The 18,816-nt window shown below is 43.2% G+C and overlaps 1 protein-coding gene across 1 annotated transcript in view; it reads right to left on the minus strand.

Annotated features, from left to right (window-relative positions):
* The window catches only part of CD6 (CD6 molecule), a 112,766-nt gene that overhangs the window by 49,818 nt on the left and 44,132 nt on the right, over positions 1 to 18,816 (minus strand). Inside the window, exons 4-6 of the mRNA XM_073611936.1 lie at positions 18,502 to 18,798; positions 14,971 to 15,042; positions 14,403 to 14,531 (exon numbers count right to left, since the gene is read on the minus strand). Coding sequence (XP_073468037.1) covers positions 14,403 to 14,531; positions 14,971 to 15,042; positions 18,502 to 18,798 — 498 coding nt within the window. The remainder of the gene's footprint in view (positions 1 to 14,402; positions 14,532 to 14,970; positions 15,043 to 18,501; positions 18,799 to 18,816) is intronic.

The following is an 18,816-nucleotide window of genomic DNA, read 5'->3' on the forward strand; positions in this document are numbered from 1 at the left end:
TGCTCACCCCTCTTGAGTATGAGGTGTGAACTGAGTGATACTGTTCTTGGAATTTGTGGTTCCGAGCCTGTAGTTTGGTATCATTAGTAAGGTGGGTTTCCTGCAGACAAGCCAGTTCAACGCCGTGAGCTTCCATTGCCAAAAATACCGCTGCCCTTTTGGTAGGATCACCCATGCCCCTGATATTCCAGGAGCCTATCCTTAACGTTTTAAAAGGCATCTAAAAAGGAGAAACGAGAAAAAGCAAGAGGGAAAAAAAAAAAAAAAAAAAAAAAAGAAAAGGGGGAAAAGAAAAAAAAAGTTTTTTTGTGCATTTATGGGTACCGGGCTCGTCGTGAACTCTGTGGTTGTGTAAGCGAGAAAAAAATACAGAAAAAAAGTGAGAAAAAAGAAGGTGAGAGGGGGGCAGGGGGCCCCCGCGTCCGGGGATCCCCCCCCCTACAATTCCTAGCTGCAAATACAAACCATTGTGCTAATATACATTACATTTGTTTTTGTGAACCAACTCTTCATAACTGTATATACCTTGCATTTACACCGTTGCCTATCCCTATGACTCACTGTGAACCCCCCTTCCCACCCGCCTGCAGTTTTATCCCCCCCCTTCTTCCCACCCTTATTCGTGATCCCCCCCCCTGCCTAATTAGGCTAGCCCTGGGGGCTACGCTTGTGACCCTATTCCCCCCTCCCAACCATACAAGAAGTGACTCCCCACACATATGCTGATAAATTACATTGTGACTCGCTACCACGCTCATCCCCCCCGCCCCCCCACCCACGACCCATTTCCAAGCCCACAAAACAACATACACAGCTAGTGGAATCACATCCTTCATCCGTGCCTCCACTCTCGTGCCCCCCCCCAACCCCCCGCCCCCGTGTCAACTGCTAATTACTATGAAAAAAGAAGGGAAGAAAAAAAAAAAAAAAAGGAAAAATAAAAAAAATGAACAAAAATCGAAAAAAGAAAAAAGAAAAAGTTGCGTTTTCCTCCTTTCCTGTCCAGGTTTAAATAACCTTTTTTTAACCCTTAACTCTGTAGGCCCATTTTATTGTCTTCCAGCCATTTTGTTGCCCCTGCTGTTGTATCAAAGAAATGGGTAGATCCCAAGGCAGTGATGCGCAGCCGTGCAGGGTATAGCAGGGCGTATTCTATATTGTAAGTCCGTAAGCTACGCTTAATATCCCTATATTCAGCCCTTCGTTTCTGGAGGTCTGGGGAATAATCAGGAAAAAATGAGATCTTGACTCCGTTATACAGAATATCCCCCAGTTCTCTGGCCCTACGCATCAATATTGCCTTATCTCTATAGTTAAAGAGCTTCATTATTATTGGCCTAGGGTGCCCCCCTGATGGCGAGGCCCTGGTTGGCACTCTGTGGGCTCTCTCAATTGCAAAAAGATGGGAGAAAGTTTCCGTCCCAAATATACCCCTAAGCCACTTCTCCAAGAACTCCTCGGGGTGAGGACCCTCACACCGCTCCGGTAGGCCTACCACTCTCACGTTGTTCCTACGGGACCTATTTTCGATTTCCTCCATTTTCGCTTTGTATAGGCCCATCTGCGTTTTTAGTGACTTGATATCTTGCTTCAGTGGGGTTAAGTCGTCCTCAACCTGGCTTACTCTCTCCTCCAATTCAGATGTTCTAGTTGTTACCCTTTGCAGTTCTTGGCTTACCCTAATAATCTCTTCCTTTAGTCCCGTCAGCTGGTCGCTCAGGTCGCTTAAAGAGGCTTTACAGGAATTGACAGCACATAAAACGTCCTTCAGCGTGGGTTCACCGTCTGCTGGTGCGTTTTGCGCAGCGGCATTACTGGTTGCTAGTCCCACGGGGTCGCCCGTGGTACCTTTACTAATCGCCATTTTCGTTGTGTGCATTGCAGTTGGTCCCTTTCCTAGGCTCTTTCTGTCCCCTGAGCCCCCTACTTGCGACCTGTCCTGGTGCTGCTGAGTGTTTTTAGGTGGCGATGAAGTGGAGGGGTGAGCAAATTTTTCCAGTTTGGCCGCTGCTGCGACTGCTGCCTGGTTCGCCTTTTCTTTTGAAGTACGGGTCATTTGGGATCCAGTATTGTCCTGTTGTTGTAATTCCTCTCCCTTTTTTCTAGTCATGGCTTGTTGTATGAGCCGGGGGGATATATAAAAGGGTTTAGCCGCTCGTGGGGTTAGTATTTTCCCCCCCCTCTCCAATCTCTTCCCCTGCTCCTTTTCTCTTCACTCAGTGCAGTTACAAACTCAGTAGTATCCCTTATTAGTATAGCCCTCAACCAACCATCAGAAAGTAACTTTTCCCAAATATGCACAAGTCACTATAAAATAGTGCAACAGGTTGCTTGAACCTGCCTGGGCTCAGGACAGGTCACAGAATGATGATAAATCAGGCTGGCTGAGCTCACCTGTACCTCCTCTCCCCCTTCATCCACGGCATTTAGGCTAATCCCTGGGGAGAGGGGAGAGACAGTCCACTTCCAGCACGCCCGCTAGTATGGTCACAAAAGCTGATACCTTAACGCTGCCGGGTACCTGGGCAGCACAGGGACGCTCCTGTTGGTGGCTCCTTTCTCTGTGAGTACACGCCGTCCCCACCGTCTCCTTCCTCTGATAGTGAAGCCTTAGCCGTCGCCCGGGCAACCGCCCCAAGCAGGGAGCCAGAGCTCCTCCTCTCCACTTCCGAAGGATCAGGGCACAGCTTCTCCCGAGCGGCTAGGCTAATGTTCCGGCGTCACGCCGAGCAGCTGGGTAGGCACAGGGTCCTGTAGGGGGAGAGATCGCTCGCAGCCAGGTCGGAGGCGCTGGAGCGAATTGCTATAGACACGGAGGCATCGGGCTGGGGGGAGTTCGCTCACCCCTCCTCTCACTCCCACATCCGGTCACGCCAGCCTAACCCTAACCTTGGTCCTCAGCCTAACCCTAAATCTGGTCCTCAGCCTAACCCTAAACCTGGTCCTCAGCATAACCCTAAACCTGGTCCTCAGCATAGCCCTAAACCTGGTCCTCAACATAACGGTAACGTTGGTCTTCAACATAACCCTAAACATAGTCCTCAGCATAACTCTGATCATGGTTATCAGCACAACCCTAAACCTGGTCCTCAGGCTAACCCTGACCCTGCTCCTTAACATAACTGTTAACCTTAAGCTGACCATAAATGTTAACCTTGAATTTTAACTTAAGCCCTCACATAAACCTGATCCTCAAGAAAACCTAACCCTGGTCCTCCTCACCTTAGGGTGATGATCCTAACCCTAACCCTGATCCTCACCTAACCCTAGTCCAAGCTGTATCAGTGATCCTTAAATAACTCTAAATCTGGGTCTTCAACTAACCTCTCCCTAACTACGGCCCTTAACCCAGCCAAGACCTTACACCATATGCTCTTCCTTACCGCTATGCCATGTACTCTTCCTCATCGCTATGCCATGTACTATTCCTTACCGCTATGCCACGGACTCTTCCTTACCGCTATGCCACGGACTCTTCCTTACCGCTATGCCACAGACTCTTCCTTACCGCTATGCCACAGACTCTTCCTTACCGCTATGCCACAGACTCTTCCTTACCGCTATGCCACAGACTCTTCCTTACCGCTATGCCACAGACTCTTCCTTACCGCTATGCCAAAGACTCTTCCTTACCGCTATGACATGGACTCTTCCTTACCGCTATGCCATGTACTATTCCTTACCGCTATGCCATGTACTATTCCTTACCGCTATGCCATGTATTATTCCTTACCGCTATGCCATGTGCTCTTCCTTACCGCTATGCCATGGACTCTTCCTTACAGCTATGCCATGTGCTCTTCCTTACCGCTATGCCATGTGCTCTACCTTACCGCTATGCCATGTACTCTTCATTATCGCTATGCCATGGACTCTTCCTTACCGCTATTCCATGTACTCTTCCTTACCGCTATGACATGGACTCTTCCTTACCGCTATGACATGGACTCTTCCTTACCGCTATGACATGGACTCTTCCTTACCGCTATGCCATGGACTCTTCCTTACCGCTATGACATGTACTCTTCCTTACCGCTATGCCATGGACTCTTCCTTACCGCTATGCCATGGACTCTTCCTTACCGCTATGCCATGGACTCTTCCTTACCGCTATGACATGGACTCATCCTTACCGCTATGACACGGACCCTTCCTTACCGCTATGACACGGACTCTTCCTTACCGCTATGACACGGACTCTTCCTTACCGCTATGACACGGACTCTTCCCTACCGCTATGCCATGTACTCTTCCTTACCGCTATACCATGTACTATTCCTTACCGCTATGCCACAGACTCTTCCTTACCGCTATGCCACAGACTCTTCCTTACCGCTATGACATGGACTCTTCCTTACCGCTATGACACGGACTCTTCCTTACCGCTATGACATGGACTCTTCCTTACCGCTATGACATGGACTCTTCCTTACCGCTATGCCATGTACTATTCCTTACCGCTATGCCATGTACTATTCCTTACCGCTATGCCATGTATTATTCCTTACCGCTATGCCATGTGCTCTTCCTTACCGCTATGCCATGGACTCTTCCTTACAGCTATGCCATGTGCTCTTCCTTACCGCTATGCCATGTGCTCTACCTTACCGCTATGCCATGTACTCTTCATTATCGCTATGCCATGGACTCTTCCTTACCGCTATTCCATGTACTCTTCCTTACCGCTATGACATGGACTCTTCCTTACCGCTATGACATGGACTCTTCCTTACCGCTATGACATGTACTCTTCCTTACCGCTATGCCATGGACTCTTCCTTACCGCTATGACATGTACTCTTCCTTACCGCTATGCCATGGACTCTTCCTTACCGCTATGCCATGGACTCTTCCTTACCGCTATGCCATGGACTCTTCCTTACCGCTATGCCATGGACTCTTCCTTACCGCTATGACATGGACTCATCCTTACCGCTATGACACGGACCCTTCCTTACCGCTATGACACGGACTCTTCCTTACCGCTATGACACGGACTCTTCCTTACCGCTATGACACGGACTCTTCCTTACCGCTATGACACGGACTCTTCCTTACCGCTATGCCATGTACTCTTCCTTACCGCTATACCATGTACTATTCCTTACCGCTATGCCACAGACTCTTCCTTACCGCTATGCCACAGACTCTTCCTTACCGCTATGACATGGACTCTTCCTTACCGCTATGACACGGACTCTTCCTTACCGCTATGACATGGACTCTTCCTTACCGCTATTCCATGGACTCTTCCTTACCGCTATGACACGGACCCTTCCTTACCGCTATGACACGGACTCTTCCTTACCGCTATGACACGGACTCTTCCTTACCGCTATGACACGGACTCTTCCTTACCGCTATGACACGGACTCTTCCTTACCGCTATGCCATGTACTCTTCCTTACCGCTATGCCATATAATATTCCTTACCACTATGCCATATAATATTCCTTACCGCTATGCCATATAATATTCCTTACCACTATGCCATATAATATTCCTTACAACTATGCCATATAATATTCCTTACCACTATGCCATAACCCTAAACCTGGTCCTCAGCATAGCCCTAAACCTGGTCCTCAACATAACGGTAACGTTGGTCTTCAACATAACCCTAAACATAGTCCTCAGCATAACTCTGATCATGGTTATCAGCACAACCCTAAACCTGGTCCTCAGGCTAACCCTGACCCTGCTCCTTAACATAACTGTTAACCTTAAGCTGACCATAAATGTTAACCTTGAATTTTAACTTAAGCCCTCACATAAACCTGATCCTCAAGAAAACCTAACCCTGGTCCTCCTCACCTTAGGGTGATGATCCTAACCCTAACCCTGATCCTCACCTAACCCTAGTCCAAGCTGTATCAGTGATCCTTAAATAACTCTAAATCTGGGTCTTCAACTAATCTCTCCCTAACTACGGCCCTTAACCTAGCCAAGACCTTACACCATATGCTCTTCCTTACCGCTATGCCATGTACTCTTCCTCATTGCTATGCCATGTACTATTCCTTACCGCTATGCCACGGACTCTTCCTTACTGCTATGCCACGGACTCTTCCTTACCGCTATGCCACAGACTCTTCCTTACCGCTATGCCACAGACTCTTCCTTACCGCTATGCCACAGACTCTTCCTTACCGCTATGCCACAGACTCTTCCTTACCGCTATGCCACAGACTCTTCCTTACCGCTATGCCACAGACTCTTCCTTACCGCTATGCCACAGACTCTTCCTTACCGCTATGCCATGTACTATTCCTTACCGCTATGCCACAGACTCTTCCTTACCGCTATGCCACAGACTCTTCCTTACCGCTATGCCACAGACTCCTCCTTACCGCTATGCCACAGACTCTTCCTTACCGCTATGCCACAGACTCTTCCTTACCGCTATGCCATGTACTATTCCTTACCGCTATGCCACAGACTCTTCCTTACCGCTATGCCACAGACTCTTCCTTACCGCTATGCCATGTACTATTCCTTACCGCTATGCCATGTACTATTCCTTACCACTATGCCATGTACTATTCCTTACCGCTATGCCATGTACTATTCCTTACCGCTATGCCATGTATTATTCTATACCGCTATGCCATGTGCTCTTCCTTACCGCTATGACATGTACTCTTCCTTACCGCTATGACACGGACTCTTCATTACCGCTATGACATGTACTATTCCTTACAACTATTCCATGGACTCTTCCTTACCGCTATGACATGTACTATTCCTTACAACTATTCCATGGACTCTTCCTTACCGCTATGCCATGTACTATTCCTTACCGCTATGACACGGACTCTTCCTTACCGCTATGCCATGTACTATTCCTTACCGCTATGCCATATAATATTCCTTACCACTATGCCATATAATATTCCTTACCACTATGCCATATAATATTCCTTACCACTATGCCATATAATATTCCTTACCACTATGCCATATAATATTCCTTACCACTATGCCATATCATATTCCTTACCACTATGCCATATAATATTCCTTACCACTATGCCATATAATATTCCTTACCGCTATGCCATATAATATTCCTTACCACTATGCCATATAATATTCCTTACCACTATGCCATATAATATTCCTTACCACTATGCCATATAATATTCCTTACCACTATACCATATAATATTCCTTACCACTATGCCATATAATATTCCTTACCGCTATTCCATGTACTCTTCCTTACCGCTATGCCATATAATATTCCTTACCACTATGCCATATAATATTCCTTACCACTATGCCATATAATATTCCTTACCACTATGCCATATAATATTCCTTACCACTATGCCATATAATATTCCTTACCGCTATGCCATATAATATTCCTTACCGCTATGCCATATAATATTCCTTACCACTATGCCATATAATATTCCTTACCACTATGCCATATAATATTCCTTACCACTATGCCATATAATATTCCTTACCGCTATGCCATATAATATTCCTTACCGCTATGCCATATAATATTCCTTACCACTATGCCATTGTCACAGACCTAGCCAGAACAGAGGCTGTTGGAGAGGACTGTATGCAAGCCTGTTGCCCACCGATTATGGGCCCTGGCATTTGGGGGAATGGTGCTCTCTGTGAGCTGTATGCCTGGGGACCCTGGGGTTGGTGTTACTTTGGATTCAGCTCCATGTCCCCCCAAAACACACAGACTCTGGAACCCGTTATATGCCATATTAGAATGATAAGACTGAATTATACTGTTGGGACACATCCTGTGAGGAGATGCTGGTGTCATCATCTCCACTCACCTGTCTGATGTCAGCTATAATGGGTTTACTGTAAATAAGTTTAGTCTAGGTTCTAAAGGTATTCAACTCATTGTTGTTTGTTCTAATTAACCCTGTGTTGATGTTTATGGTAATGTGTGTTAATTGAATGAGCTGATCACATTGTCCTCTATACAATGTAGGAGACGGGACGACTCCTATTGGAGCTCATGTTAATTAGGTTAATTAGGTTATGTTTGTATTGTTAATTGTAATTAGCTCCAGCTATTGTGTTTATATTCCTGTGTGAAGCTCGGTGACCACAAGTCTGGGCAAGAGGTCATGTCTCAGCCACCTAGGCTGTATAAAGGATGAGATAATTAGCTCATGTTAACTAGGTTAGCTTTGAGTCAGCCTGGTGTATAAATGTGTGGGAGATCTCAAATAAAAGTTAGTTCTGATGTACTCCAAGACTAGTGTTGTCTAGTTCTTGGGGTTCCTATAGCCAGATCCATTGGACTCGTGTTCCAGAACTTAGGAAGCGGTATATGACGGAAGCACTCAAGCGGAGTGTGGGACATTCCGTGACATTGGTGGCAGCAGTGGGATGCGGAGTCCCCAGCAGAAGTGCTGGCAACAGGGCAGAGTGCTACCAACCTCTGCCCAGCACCGGCAACAACTACAGAGTTCCAGGGAGGTGGGGCAGTCGGCCTCCCTCTCCAACAGTTAGCTGGAACAGATGGTGTGGGGTTTCCAGCAGAAGGGCTGGCAACAGGGCCGAGGACTGCTGGACTCTGCCCTCAACTAACAGAGGATGGATTTCCTGTGAAGGTGGGTGGGACTTCAGTCTCCACCTGTATACCCCAGGGATGCTGGGCAGTGGGCCCCGATCCCCAAGAGCATGACAGAGTGAGCCCAGACACCCTGTCCTCTCTCCAGCGGCAGAAAGGATTCCAGGGAGAAAGGCCAGTCCAGGCCTCTCCCCAGCGGCAGATATGTTCTCTGAGAGAGGCAGAGGTTGGCTGGGTGAGTAATGCTTTGTTTGGAACAATTTATTTGGGGTACTGTGTGGGTACAGGCAGTAGAGGACTGGAGCTGTTTACTAACTTCGGAGTCAACCCGTCTGGGGTCTCCTCCTGTGTTAGTCTCCTGCCGAAAGGGGAGAAATGTCACAGACCTAGCCAGAACAGAGGCTGTTGGAGAGGACTGTATGCAAGCCTGTTGCCCACCGATTATGGGCCCTAGCATTTGGGGAATGGTGCTCTCTGTGAGCTGTATGCCTGGGGACCCTGGGGTTGGTGTTACTTTGGATTCAGCTCCATGTCCCCCCAAAACACACAGACTCTGGAACCCGTTATATGCCATATTAGAATGATAAGACTGAATTATACTGTTGGGACACATCCTGTGAGGAGATGCTGGTGTCATCATCTCCACTCACCTGTCTGATGTCAGCTATAATGGGTTTAATGTAAATAAGTATAGTCTAGGTTCTAAAGGTATTCAACTCATTGTTGTTTGTTCTAATTAACCCTGTGTTGATGTTTATGGTAATGTGTGTTAATTGAATGAGCTGATCACATTGTCCTCTATACAATGTAGGAGACGGGACGACTCCTATTGGAGCTCATGTTAATTAGGTTAATTAGGTTATGTTTGTATTGTTAATTGTAATTAGCTCCAGCTATTGTGTTGATATAACTGTGTGAAGCTCGGTGACCACAAGTCTGGGCAAAAGGTCATGTCTCAGCGACCTAGGCTGTATAAAGGATGAGATAATTAGCTCATGTTAACTAGGTTAGCTTTGAGTCAGCCTGGTGTATAAATGTGTGGGAGATCTCAAATAAAAGTTAGTTCTGATGTACTCCAAGACTAGTGTTGTCTAGTTCTTGGGGTTCCTATAGCCAGATCCATTGGACTCGTGTTCCAGAACTTAGGAAGCGGTATATGACGGAAGGACTCAAGCGGAGTGTGGGACGTTCCGTGACAGCCATATCATATTCCTTACCACTATGCCATATCATATTCCTTACCACTATGCCATATCATATTCCTTACCACTATGCCATATCATATTCCTTACCACTATGCCATATCATATTCCTTACCACTATGTCATATAATATTCCTTACCACTATGCCATATAATATTCCTTACCACTATGCCATATAATATTCCTTACCACTATGCCATATAATATTCCTTACCACTATGCCATATAATATTCCTTACCACTATTCCATGGACTCTTCCTTACCACTATGCTATATAATATTCCTTACCACTATGCCATATAATATTCCTTACCACTATGCCATATAATATTCCTTACCACTATTCCATGGACTCTTCCTTACCACTATGCCATATAATATTCCTTACCACTATACCATATAATATTCCTTACCACTATACCATATAATATTCCTTACCACTATGCCATATAATATTCCTTACCACTATTCCATGGACTCTTCCTTACCACTATGCCATATAATATTCCTTACCACTATGCCATATAATATTCCTTACCACTATGCCATATAATATTCCTTACCGCTATGCCATATAATATTCCTTACCGCTATGCCATATAATATTCCTTACAGCTATGCCATATAATATTCCTTACCACTATGCCATATAATATTTCTTACCACTATGCCATATAATATTCCTTACCACTATGCCATATAATATTCCTTACCACTATGCCATATAATATTCCTTACCACTATTCCATGGACTCTTCCTTACCACTATGCCATATAATATTCCTTACCACTATGCCATATAATATTCCTTACCACTATGCCATATCATATTCCTTACCACTATGTCATATAATATTCCTTACCACTATGCCATATAATATTCCTTACCACTATTCCATGGACTCTTCCTTACCACTATGCCATATAATATTCCTTACCACTATGCCATATAATATTCCTTACCACTATGCCATATAATATTCCTTACCACTATGCCATATAATATTCCTTACCACTATTCCATGGACTCTTCCTTACCACTATGCCATATAATATTCCTTACCACTATACCATATAATATTCCTTACCACTATACCATATAATATTCCTTACCACTATGCCATATAATATTCCTTACCACTATTCCATGGACTCTTCCTTACCACTATGCCATATAATATTCCTTACCACTATGCCATATAATATTCCTTACCGCTATGCCATATAATATTCCTTACCGCTATGCCATATAATATTCCTTACAGCTATGCCATATAATATTCCTTACCACTATGCCATATAATATTTCTTACCACTATGCCATATAATATTCCTTACCACTATACCATATAATATTCCTTACCACTATGCCATATAATATTCCTTACCGCTATGCCATATAATATTCCTTACCACTATGCCATATAATATTTCTTACCACTATGCCATATAATATTCCTTACCACTATGCCATATAATATTCCTTACCGCTATGCCATATAATATTCCTTACAGCTATGCCATATAATATTCCTTACCACTATGCCATATAATATTCCTTACCACTATTCCATGGACTCTTCCTTACCACTATGCCATATAATATTCCTTACCACTATACCATATAATATTCCTTACCACTATGCCATATAATATTCCTTACCACTATTCCATGGACTCTTCCTTACCACTATGCCATATAATATTCCTTACCACTATTCCATGGACTCTTCCTTACCACTATGCCATATAATATTCCTTACCGCTATTCCATGTACTCTTCCTTACCGCTATGCCATATAATATTCCTTACCACTATGCCATATAATATTCCTTACCACTATGCCATATAATATTCCTTACCACTATGCCATATAATATTCCTTACCACTATGCCATATAATATTCCTTACCACTATGCCATATAATATTCCTTACCACTATGCCATATCATATTCCTTACCACTATGCCATATAATATTCCTTACCACTATGCCATATAATATTCCTTACCGCTATTCCATGTACTCTTCCTTACCGCTATGCCATATAATATTCCTTACCACTATGCCATATAATATTCCTTACCACTATGCCATATAATATTCCTTACCACTATGCCATATCATATTCCTTACCACTATGCCATATCATATTCCTTACCACTATGCCATATCATATTCCTTACCACTATGCCATATCATATTCCTTACCACTATGCCATATCATATTCCTTACCACTATTCCATGGACTCTTCCTTACCACTATGCCATATAATATTCCTTACCACTATGCCATATAATATTCCTTACCACTATGCCATATAATATTCCTTACCACTATGCCATATAATATTCCTTACCACTATGCCATATCATATTCCTTACCACTATGCCATATCATATTCCTTACCACTATTCCATGGACTCTTCCTTACCACTATGCCATATAATATTTCTTACCACTATACCATATAATATTCCTTACCACTATACCATATAATATTCCTTACCACTATGCCATATAATATTCCTTACCACTATTCCATGGACTCTTCCTTACCACTATGCCATATAATATTCCTTACCACTATGCCATATAATATTCCTTACCACTATGCCATATAATATTCCTTACCACTATGCCATATAATATTCCTTACCACTATGCCATATAATATTCCTTACCACTATGCCATATAATATTCCTTACCACTATGCCATATAATATTCCTTACCGCTATGCCATATAATATTCCTTACCACTATGCCATATAATATTCCTTACCACTATGCCATATAATATTCCTTACCACTATGCCATATAATATTCCTTACCACTATGCCATATCATATTCCTTACCACTATTCCATGGACTCTTCCTTACCACTATTCCATGGACTCTTCCTTACCACTATGCCATATAATATTCCTTACCACTATGCCATATCATATTCCTTACCACTATACCATATAATATTCCTTACCACTATGCCATATAATATTCCTTACCACTATGCCATATAATATTCCTTACCACTATACCATATAATATTCCTTACCACTATGCCATATAATATTCCTTACCACTATGCCATATAATATTCCTTACCACTATGCCATATAATATTCCTTACCACTATGCCATATCATATTCCTTACCACTATACCATATAATATTTCTTACCACTATACCATATAATATTCCTTACCACTATGCCATATAATATTCCTTACCACTATGCCATATCATATTCCTTACCACTATACCATATAATATTCCTTACCACTATGCCATATCATATTCCTTACCACTATGCCATATCATATTCCTTACCACTATACCATATAATATTCCTTACCACTATACCATATAATATTCCTTACCACTATGCCATATAATATTCCTTACCACTATGCCATATAATATTCCTTACCACTATGCCATATAATATTCCTTACCACTATGCCATATAATATTCCTTACCACTATGCCATATAATATTCCTTACCACTATACCATATAATATTCCTTACCGCTATGCCATATAATATTCCTTACAGCTATGCCATATAATATTCCTTACCACTATGCCATATAATATTCCTTACCACTATGCCATATAATATTCCTTACCACTATGCCATATAATATTCCTTACCACTATGCCATATAATATTCCTTACCACTATGCCATATAATATTCCTTACCACTATGCCATATAATATTCCTTACCACTATGCCATATAATATTCCTTACCACTATACCATATAATATTCCTTACCACTATGCCATATAATATTCCTTACCGCTATGCCATATAATATTCCTTACCACTATGCCATATAATATTCCTTACCACTATACCATATAATATTCCTTACCACTATGCCATATAATATTCCTTACCGCTATGCCATATAATATTCCTTACCACTATGCCATATCATATTCCTTACCACTATACCATATAATATTCCTTACCACTATGCCATATAATATTCCTTACCACTATGCCATATAATATTCCTTACCGCTATGCCATATAATATTCCTTACCACTATGCCATATAATATTCCTTACCGCTATGCCATATAATATTCCTTACCACTATGCCATATAATATTCCTTACCACTATGCCATATAATATTCCTTACCACTATACCATATAATATTCCTTACCACTATGCCATATAATATTCCTTACCGCTATGCCATATAATATTCCTTACCACTATGCCATATAATATTCCTTACCACTATACCATATAATATTCCTTACCGCTATTCCATGTAATATTCCTTACCACTATGCCATATAATATTCCTTACCACTATGCCATATAATATTCCTTACAGCTATGCCATATAATATTCCTTACCACTATGCCATATAATATTCCTTACCGCTATGCCATATAATATTCCTTACAGCTATGCCATATAATATTCCTTACCACTATGCCATATAATATTCCTTACCACTATGCCATATAATATTCCTTACCACTATTCCATATAATATTCCTTACCACTATTCCATATAATATTCCTTACCACTATGCCATATAATATTCCTTACCACTATACCATATAATATTCCTTACCACTATGCCATATAATATTCCTTACTCTGCTTTAATCGGAGTCTCCAGATGATGGTTGTGAAGACAAGGACAGACATGAGGAGAAGGCTGAGAAGGAGAGCACAGACGATAATGAAGTAGGAATGGGTAGCATCACTGGGGACAGGGGGCGATCCTAAGACACAAAAAGTAGGGATTAGTGTCATAAAGCCAAACAGAAATATAAAGGGAACTCCTCACCCCTCACCCCTCCTCAGCACTATGGCTGAGAGCCGTATTATTGCACGCAGGACATAAAATTCTTTCCATTCTAAAGGCCACCATCCCAGGACAAACATGGGCAGAATATTGGAATTTTCTGTACAGAATTCTCTATTCAGTTCCAACAAACCAGAATTCACACCAACAACCATCCTGACCTGGGGGGAGAATTCTGTAGTCCAGAAGATGGTGTCCAGGTGAAAGGATGGAGGACCATTGGTGCCCCCCCCCCATAGAAGATAAGGAGCCACCATCATGGCTGGAATATTCCTCTTGGTGGGTGGAAGGAGCGGATGCTGCTGTGAAATGCTGAGAAAATGACAAATATGATCATTATAATCAATAAATAATACCTGTCAGGAGCCGATCGAAATGTGTGCTGGATGAGGTCACTGTGGTCATCTCATCATACAAGTCACCTGACCCTGGAAAAGACAACCAATGGAAACACAAAGAGATAAATGTACATAAAAAGAAGACGGATCAGAAGAAAGAATTTCAATAACTTCACTTCTACAGTGTGTGGGGGAGGGGGGGAGTTATCATTCTGAAAACCGATGGTTTCCCTTTCCCATAGGAGGTCATGATATCTGTCCATGGTGTGATCACAGACAGGAAGATCTCACACCATCACCAAATTACCAAAAGTATTGGGACGCCTGCCTTTACACACACATGAACTTTAAGGCATCTCAGTCTTAGTCCGGAGGGTTCAATATTAATTTGGCTCCGCCCTTTGCAGCTATAACAGCTTCACCTCTTCTGGGAACTAAGGGGCCAAGCCCAACCCCTGAAAAACAACCCCACACCATAATCCCCCCTCCCCCCCACACCATAATACCCCCTCCACCAAATGATTTGGACCAGTGCACACAGCAAGGTCCATAAAGACATGGATGATCGAGTTTGGGGTGGAGGAACATGACTGGCCTGCACAGAGTCCTGACCTCAACCCCATAGAACACCTTTGGGATGAATTAGAACAGAGACTGCGAGCCAGGCCTTCTCATCCAACATAGTTAAATAGTTACATAGTAGGTGAGGTTGAAAAAAGACACAAGTCCATCAAGTCCAACCTATGTGTGTGATTCTGTGTCAGTATTACATTATATATCTCTGTATGTTGCGGTCATTCAGGTGATTATCTAATAGTTTTTTTTAAATGATCAATGCTCCCCGCTGAGACCACCGCCTGTGGAAGGGAATTCCACATCCTTGCCGCTCTTACAGTAAAGAACCCTCTACGTAGTTTAAGGTTAAACCTCTTTTCTTCTAATTGTAATGAGTGGCCACGAGTCTTATTAAACTCTCTTCTGCGAAAAAGTTTTATCCCTATTGTGGGGTCACCAGTCCGGTATTTATATATTGTAGGGTCACCAGTCCGGTATTTGTATATTGTGGGGTCACCAGTCCGGTATTTGTATATTGTGGGGTCACCAGTCTGGTATTTATATATTGTGGGGTCACCAGTCCGGTATTTATATATTGTGGGGTCACCAGTCTGGTATTTGTATATTGTGGGGTCACCAGTCCGGTATTTGTATATTGTGGGGTCACCAGTCCGGTATTTATATATTGTGGGGTCACCAGTCCGGTATTTATATATTGTGGGGTCACCAGTCCGGTATTTATATATTGTGGGGTCACCAGTCCGGTATTTATATATCGTGGGGTCACCAGTCTGGTATTTGTATATTGTGGGGTCACCAGTCCGGTATTTATATATTGTGGGGTCACCAGTCCGGTATTTATATATTGTGGGGTCACCAGTCCGGTATTTGTATATTGTGGGGTCACCAGTCCGGTATTTATATATTGTGGGGTCACCAGTCCGGTATTTATATATTGTGGGGTCACCAGTCCGGTATTTATATATTGTGGGGTCAGCAGTCCGGTATTTATATATTGTGGGGTCACCAGTCCGGTATTTATATATTGTGGGGTCAGCAGTCCGGTATTTATATATTGTGGGGTCACCAGTCCGGTATTTATATATTGTGGGGTCACCAGTCCGGTATTTATATATTGTGGGGTCACCAGTCCGGTATTTATATATTGTGGGGTCACCAGTCCGGTATTTATATATTGTGGGGTCACCAGTCTGGTATTTGTATATTGTGGGGTCACCAGTCCGGTATTTATATATTGTGGGGTCACCAGTCCGGTATTTATATATTGTGGGGTCACCAGTCCGGTATTTGTATATTGTGGGGTTACCAGTCCGGTATTTATATATTGTGGGGTCACCAGTCCGGTATTTGTATATTGTGGGGTTACCAGTCCGGTATTTATATATTGTGGGGTCACCAGTCCGGTATTTATATATTGTGGGGTCACCAGTCCGGTATTTGTATATTGTGGGGTCACCAGTCCGGTATTTGTATATTGTGGGGTCACCAGTCCGGTATTTATATATTGTGGGGTCACCAGTCTGGTATTTATATATTGTGGGGTCACCAGTCCGGTATTTGTATATTGTGGGGTCACCAGTCCGGTATTTATATATTGTGGGGTCACCAGTCCGGTATTTATATATTGTGGGGTCACCAGTCCGGTATTTGTATATTGTGGGGTCACCAGTCCGGTATTTATATATTGTGGGGTCACCAGTCCGGTATTTATATATTGTGGGGTCACCAGTCCGGTATTTGTATATTGTGGGGTCACCAGTCCGGTATTTATATATTGTGGGGTCACCAGTCCGGTATTTATATATTGTGGGGTCACCAGTCCGGTATTTATATATTGTGGGGTCACCAGTCCGGTATTTGTATATTGTGGGGTCACCAGTCCGGTATTTGTATATTGTGGGGTCACCAGTCCGGTATTTATATATTGTGGGGTCACCAGTCTGGTATTTATATATTGTGGGGTCACCAGTCCGGTATTTGTATATTGTGGGGTCACCAGTCCGGTATTTATATATTGTGGGGTCACCAGTCTGGTATTTGTATATTGTGGGGTCACCAGTCCGGTATTTGTATATTGTGGGGTCACCAGTCCGGTATTTATATATTGTGGGGTCACCAGTCCGGTATTTGTATATTGTGGGGTCACCAGTCCGGTATTTGTATATTGTGGGGTCACCAGTCTGGTATTTATATATTGTGGGGTCACCAGTCCGGTATTTGTATATTGTGGGGTCACCAGTCCGGTATTTATACTTTGAAATCATATCCCCTCTCAAGCGTCTCTTCTCAGTGCCTGACCTCACAAATGCTCTTCTGGAAGAATGGTCAAACATTCCCATAGACACCCTCCTAAACCTTGTGGACGGCCTTCCCAGAAGAGGTGAAGCTGTTATAGCTGTAAAGGGCGGAGCCAACTCAATATTGAACCCTCCGGACTAAGACTGGGAGGTCATTAAAGTGGTTGTAAACCCTCACAACATACTTTGTGCTACACGTAAGCCTATAATAAGGCCTATAATAAGGTTTACCTGTAGTTACCCCGGATATCTCCTAGACCTGAACCGTTTAGGAGAATCCCCTGTATCTGTATGTGCCGTTGCTTCAGTGAGTGTGCCGTTACCGGTGGCTTCTGCGCGCATGTGCGGGAGTGACGTCATCGCGGCTCTGGCCAATCACAGCGCTGGAGCCCGCGATACCCGGAAATAACCCTGGGAGCGATGTGGGCTGCCAGAGCAGTGTACGAGGATGGCTGTGGGGGCTTCAACCTCAGGTAAGTAATTCATAATGAGCTAGTATGCTATGCTATGCATACTAGCTCATGATGCCTTTGTCTTGCAGGGTTTTTTTTCTTGGGTTTAGAACCACTTTAAAATTCATGTAAAGGCAGGCGTCCCAATACTTTTGGTAATATAGTGTATATACAGTACACAAAAACATGAAATAAGAAATGAACGATTCAGATTTTTTCCTTACCATTGCAGACGATGCCCACAGCCTTGGCTTGGCGGCAGGTGTTGGGGTTCTTGGTGAAGATCTTGCATTCCCATAACGAATAGGAATGAGGACACAGAAAGGTCACACTCGTACTCAGTGTATGTTCATATTTGGTGTTTTTCACAAACGATTCGCAGCCAAGATCTTTACACACTTTGTCGGAATCGTCATCATACCAGGAACCATCACACACCGTCGCCCAAACTCCATCCATATAAACTTCCAGACGACCCGAACAGTTATTGGGACCTCCAGACAGGCGAACTTCATGATGTTCTGCAGGAGAATAAACAG

The sequence above is a fragment of the Aquarana catesbeiana genome, unplaced genomic scaffold (genome assembly GCF_042186555.1).
Source record: "Aquarana catesbeiana isolate 2022-GZ unplaced genomic scaffold, ASM4218655v1 unanchor244, whole genome shotgun sequence".
Lineage (NCBI taxonomy): Eukaryota > Metazoa > Chordata > Amphibia > Anura > Ranidae > Aquarana > Aquarana catesbeiana.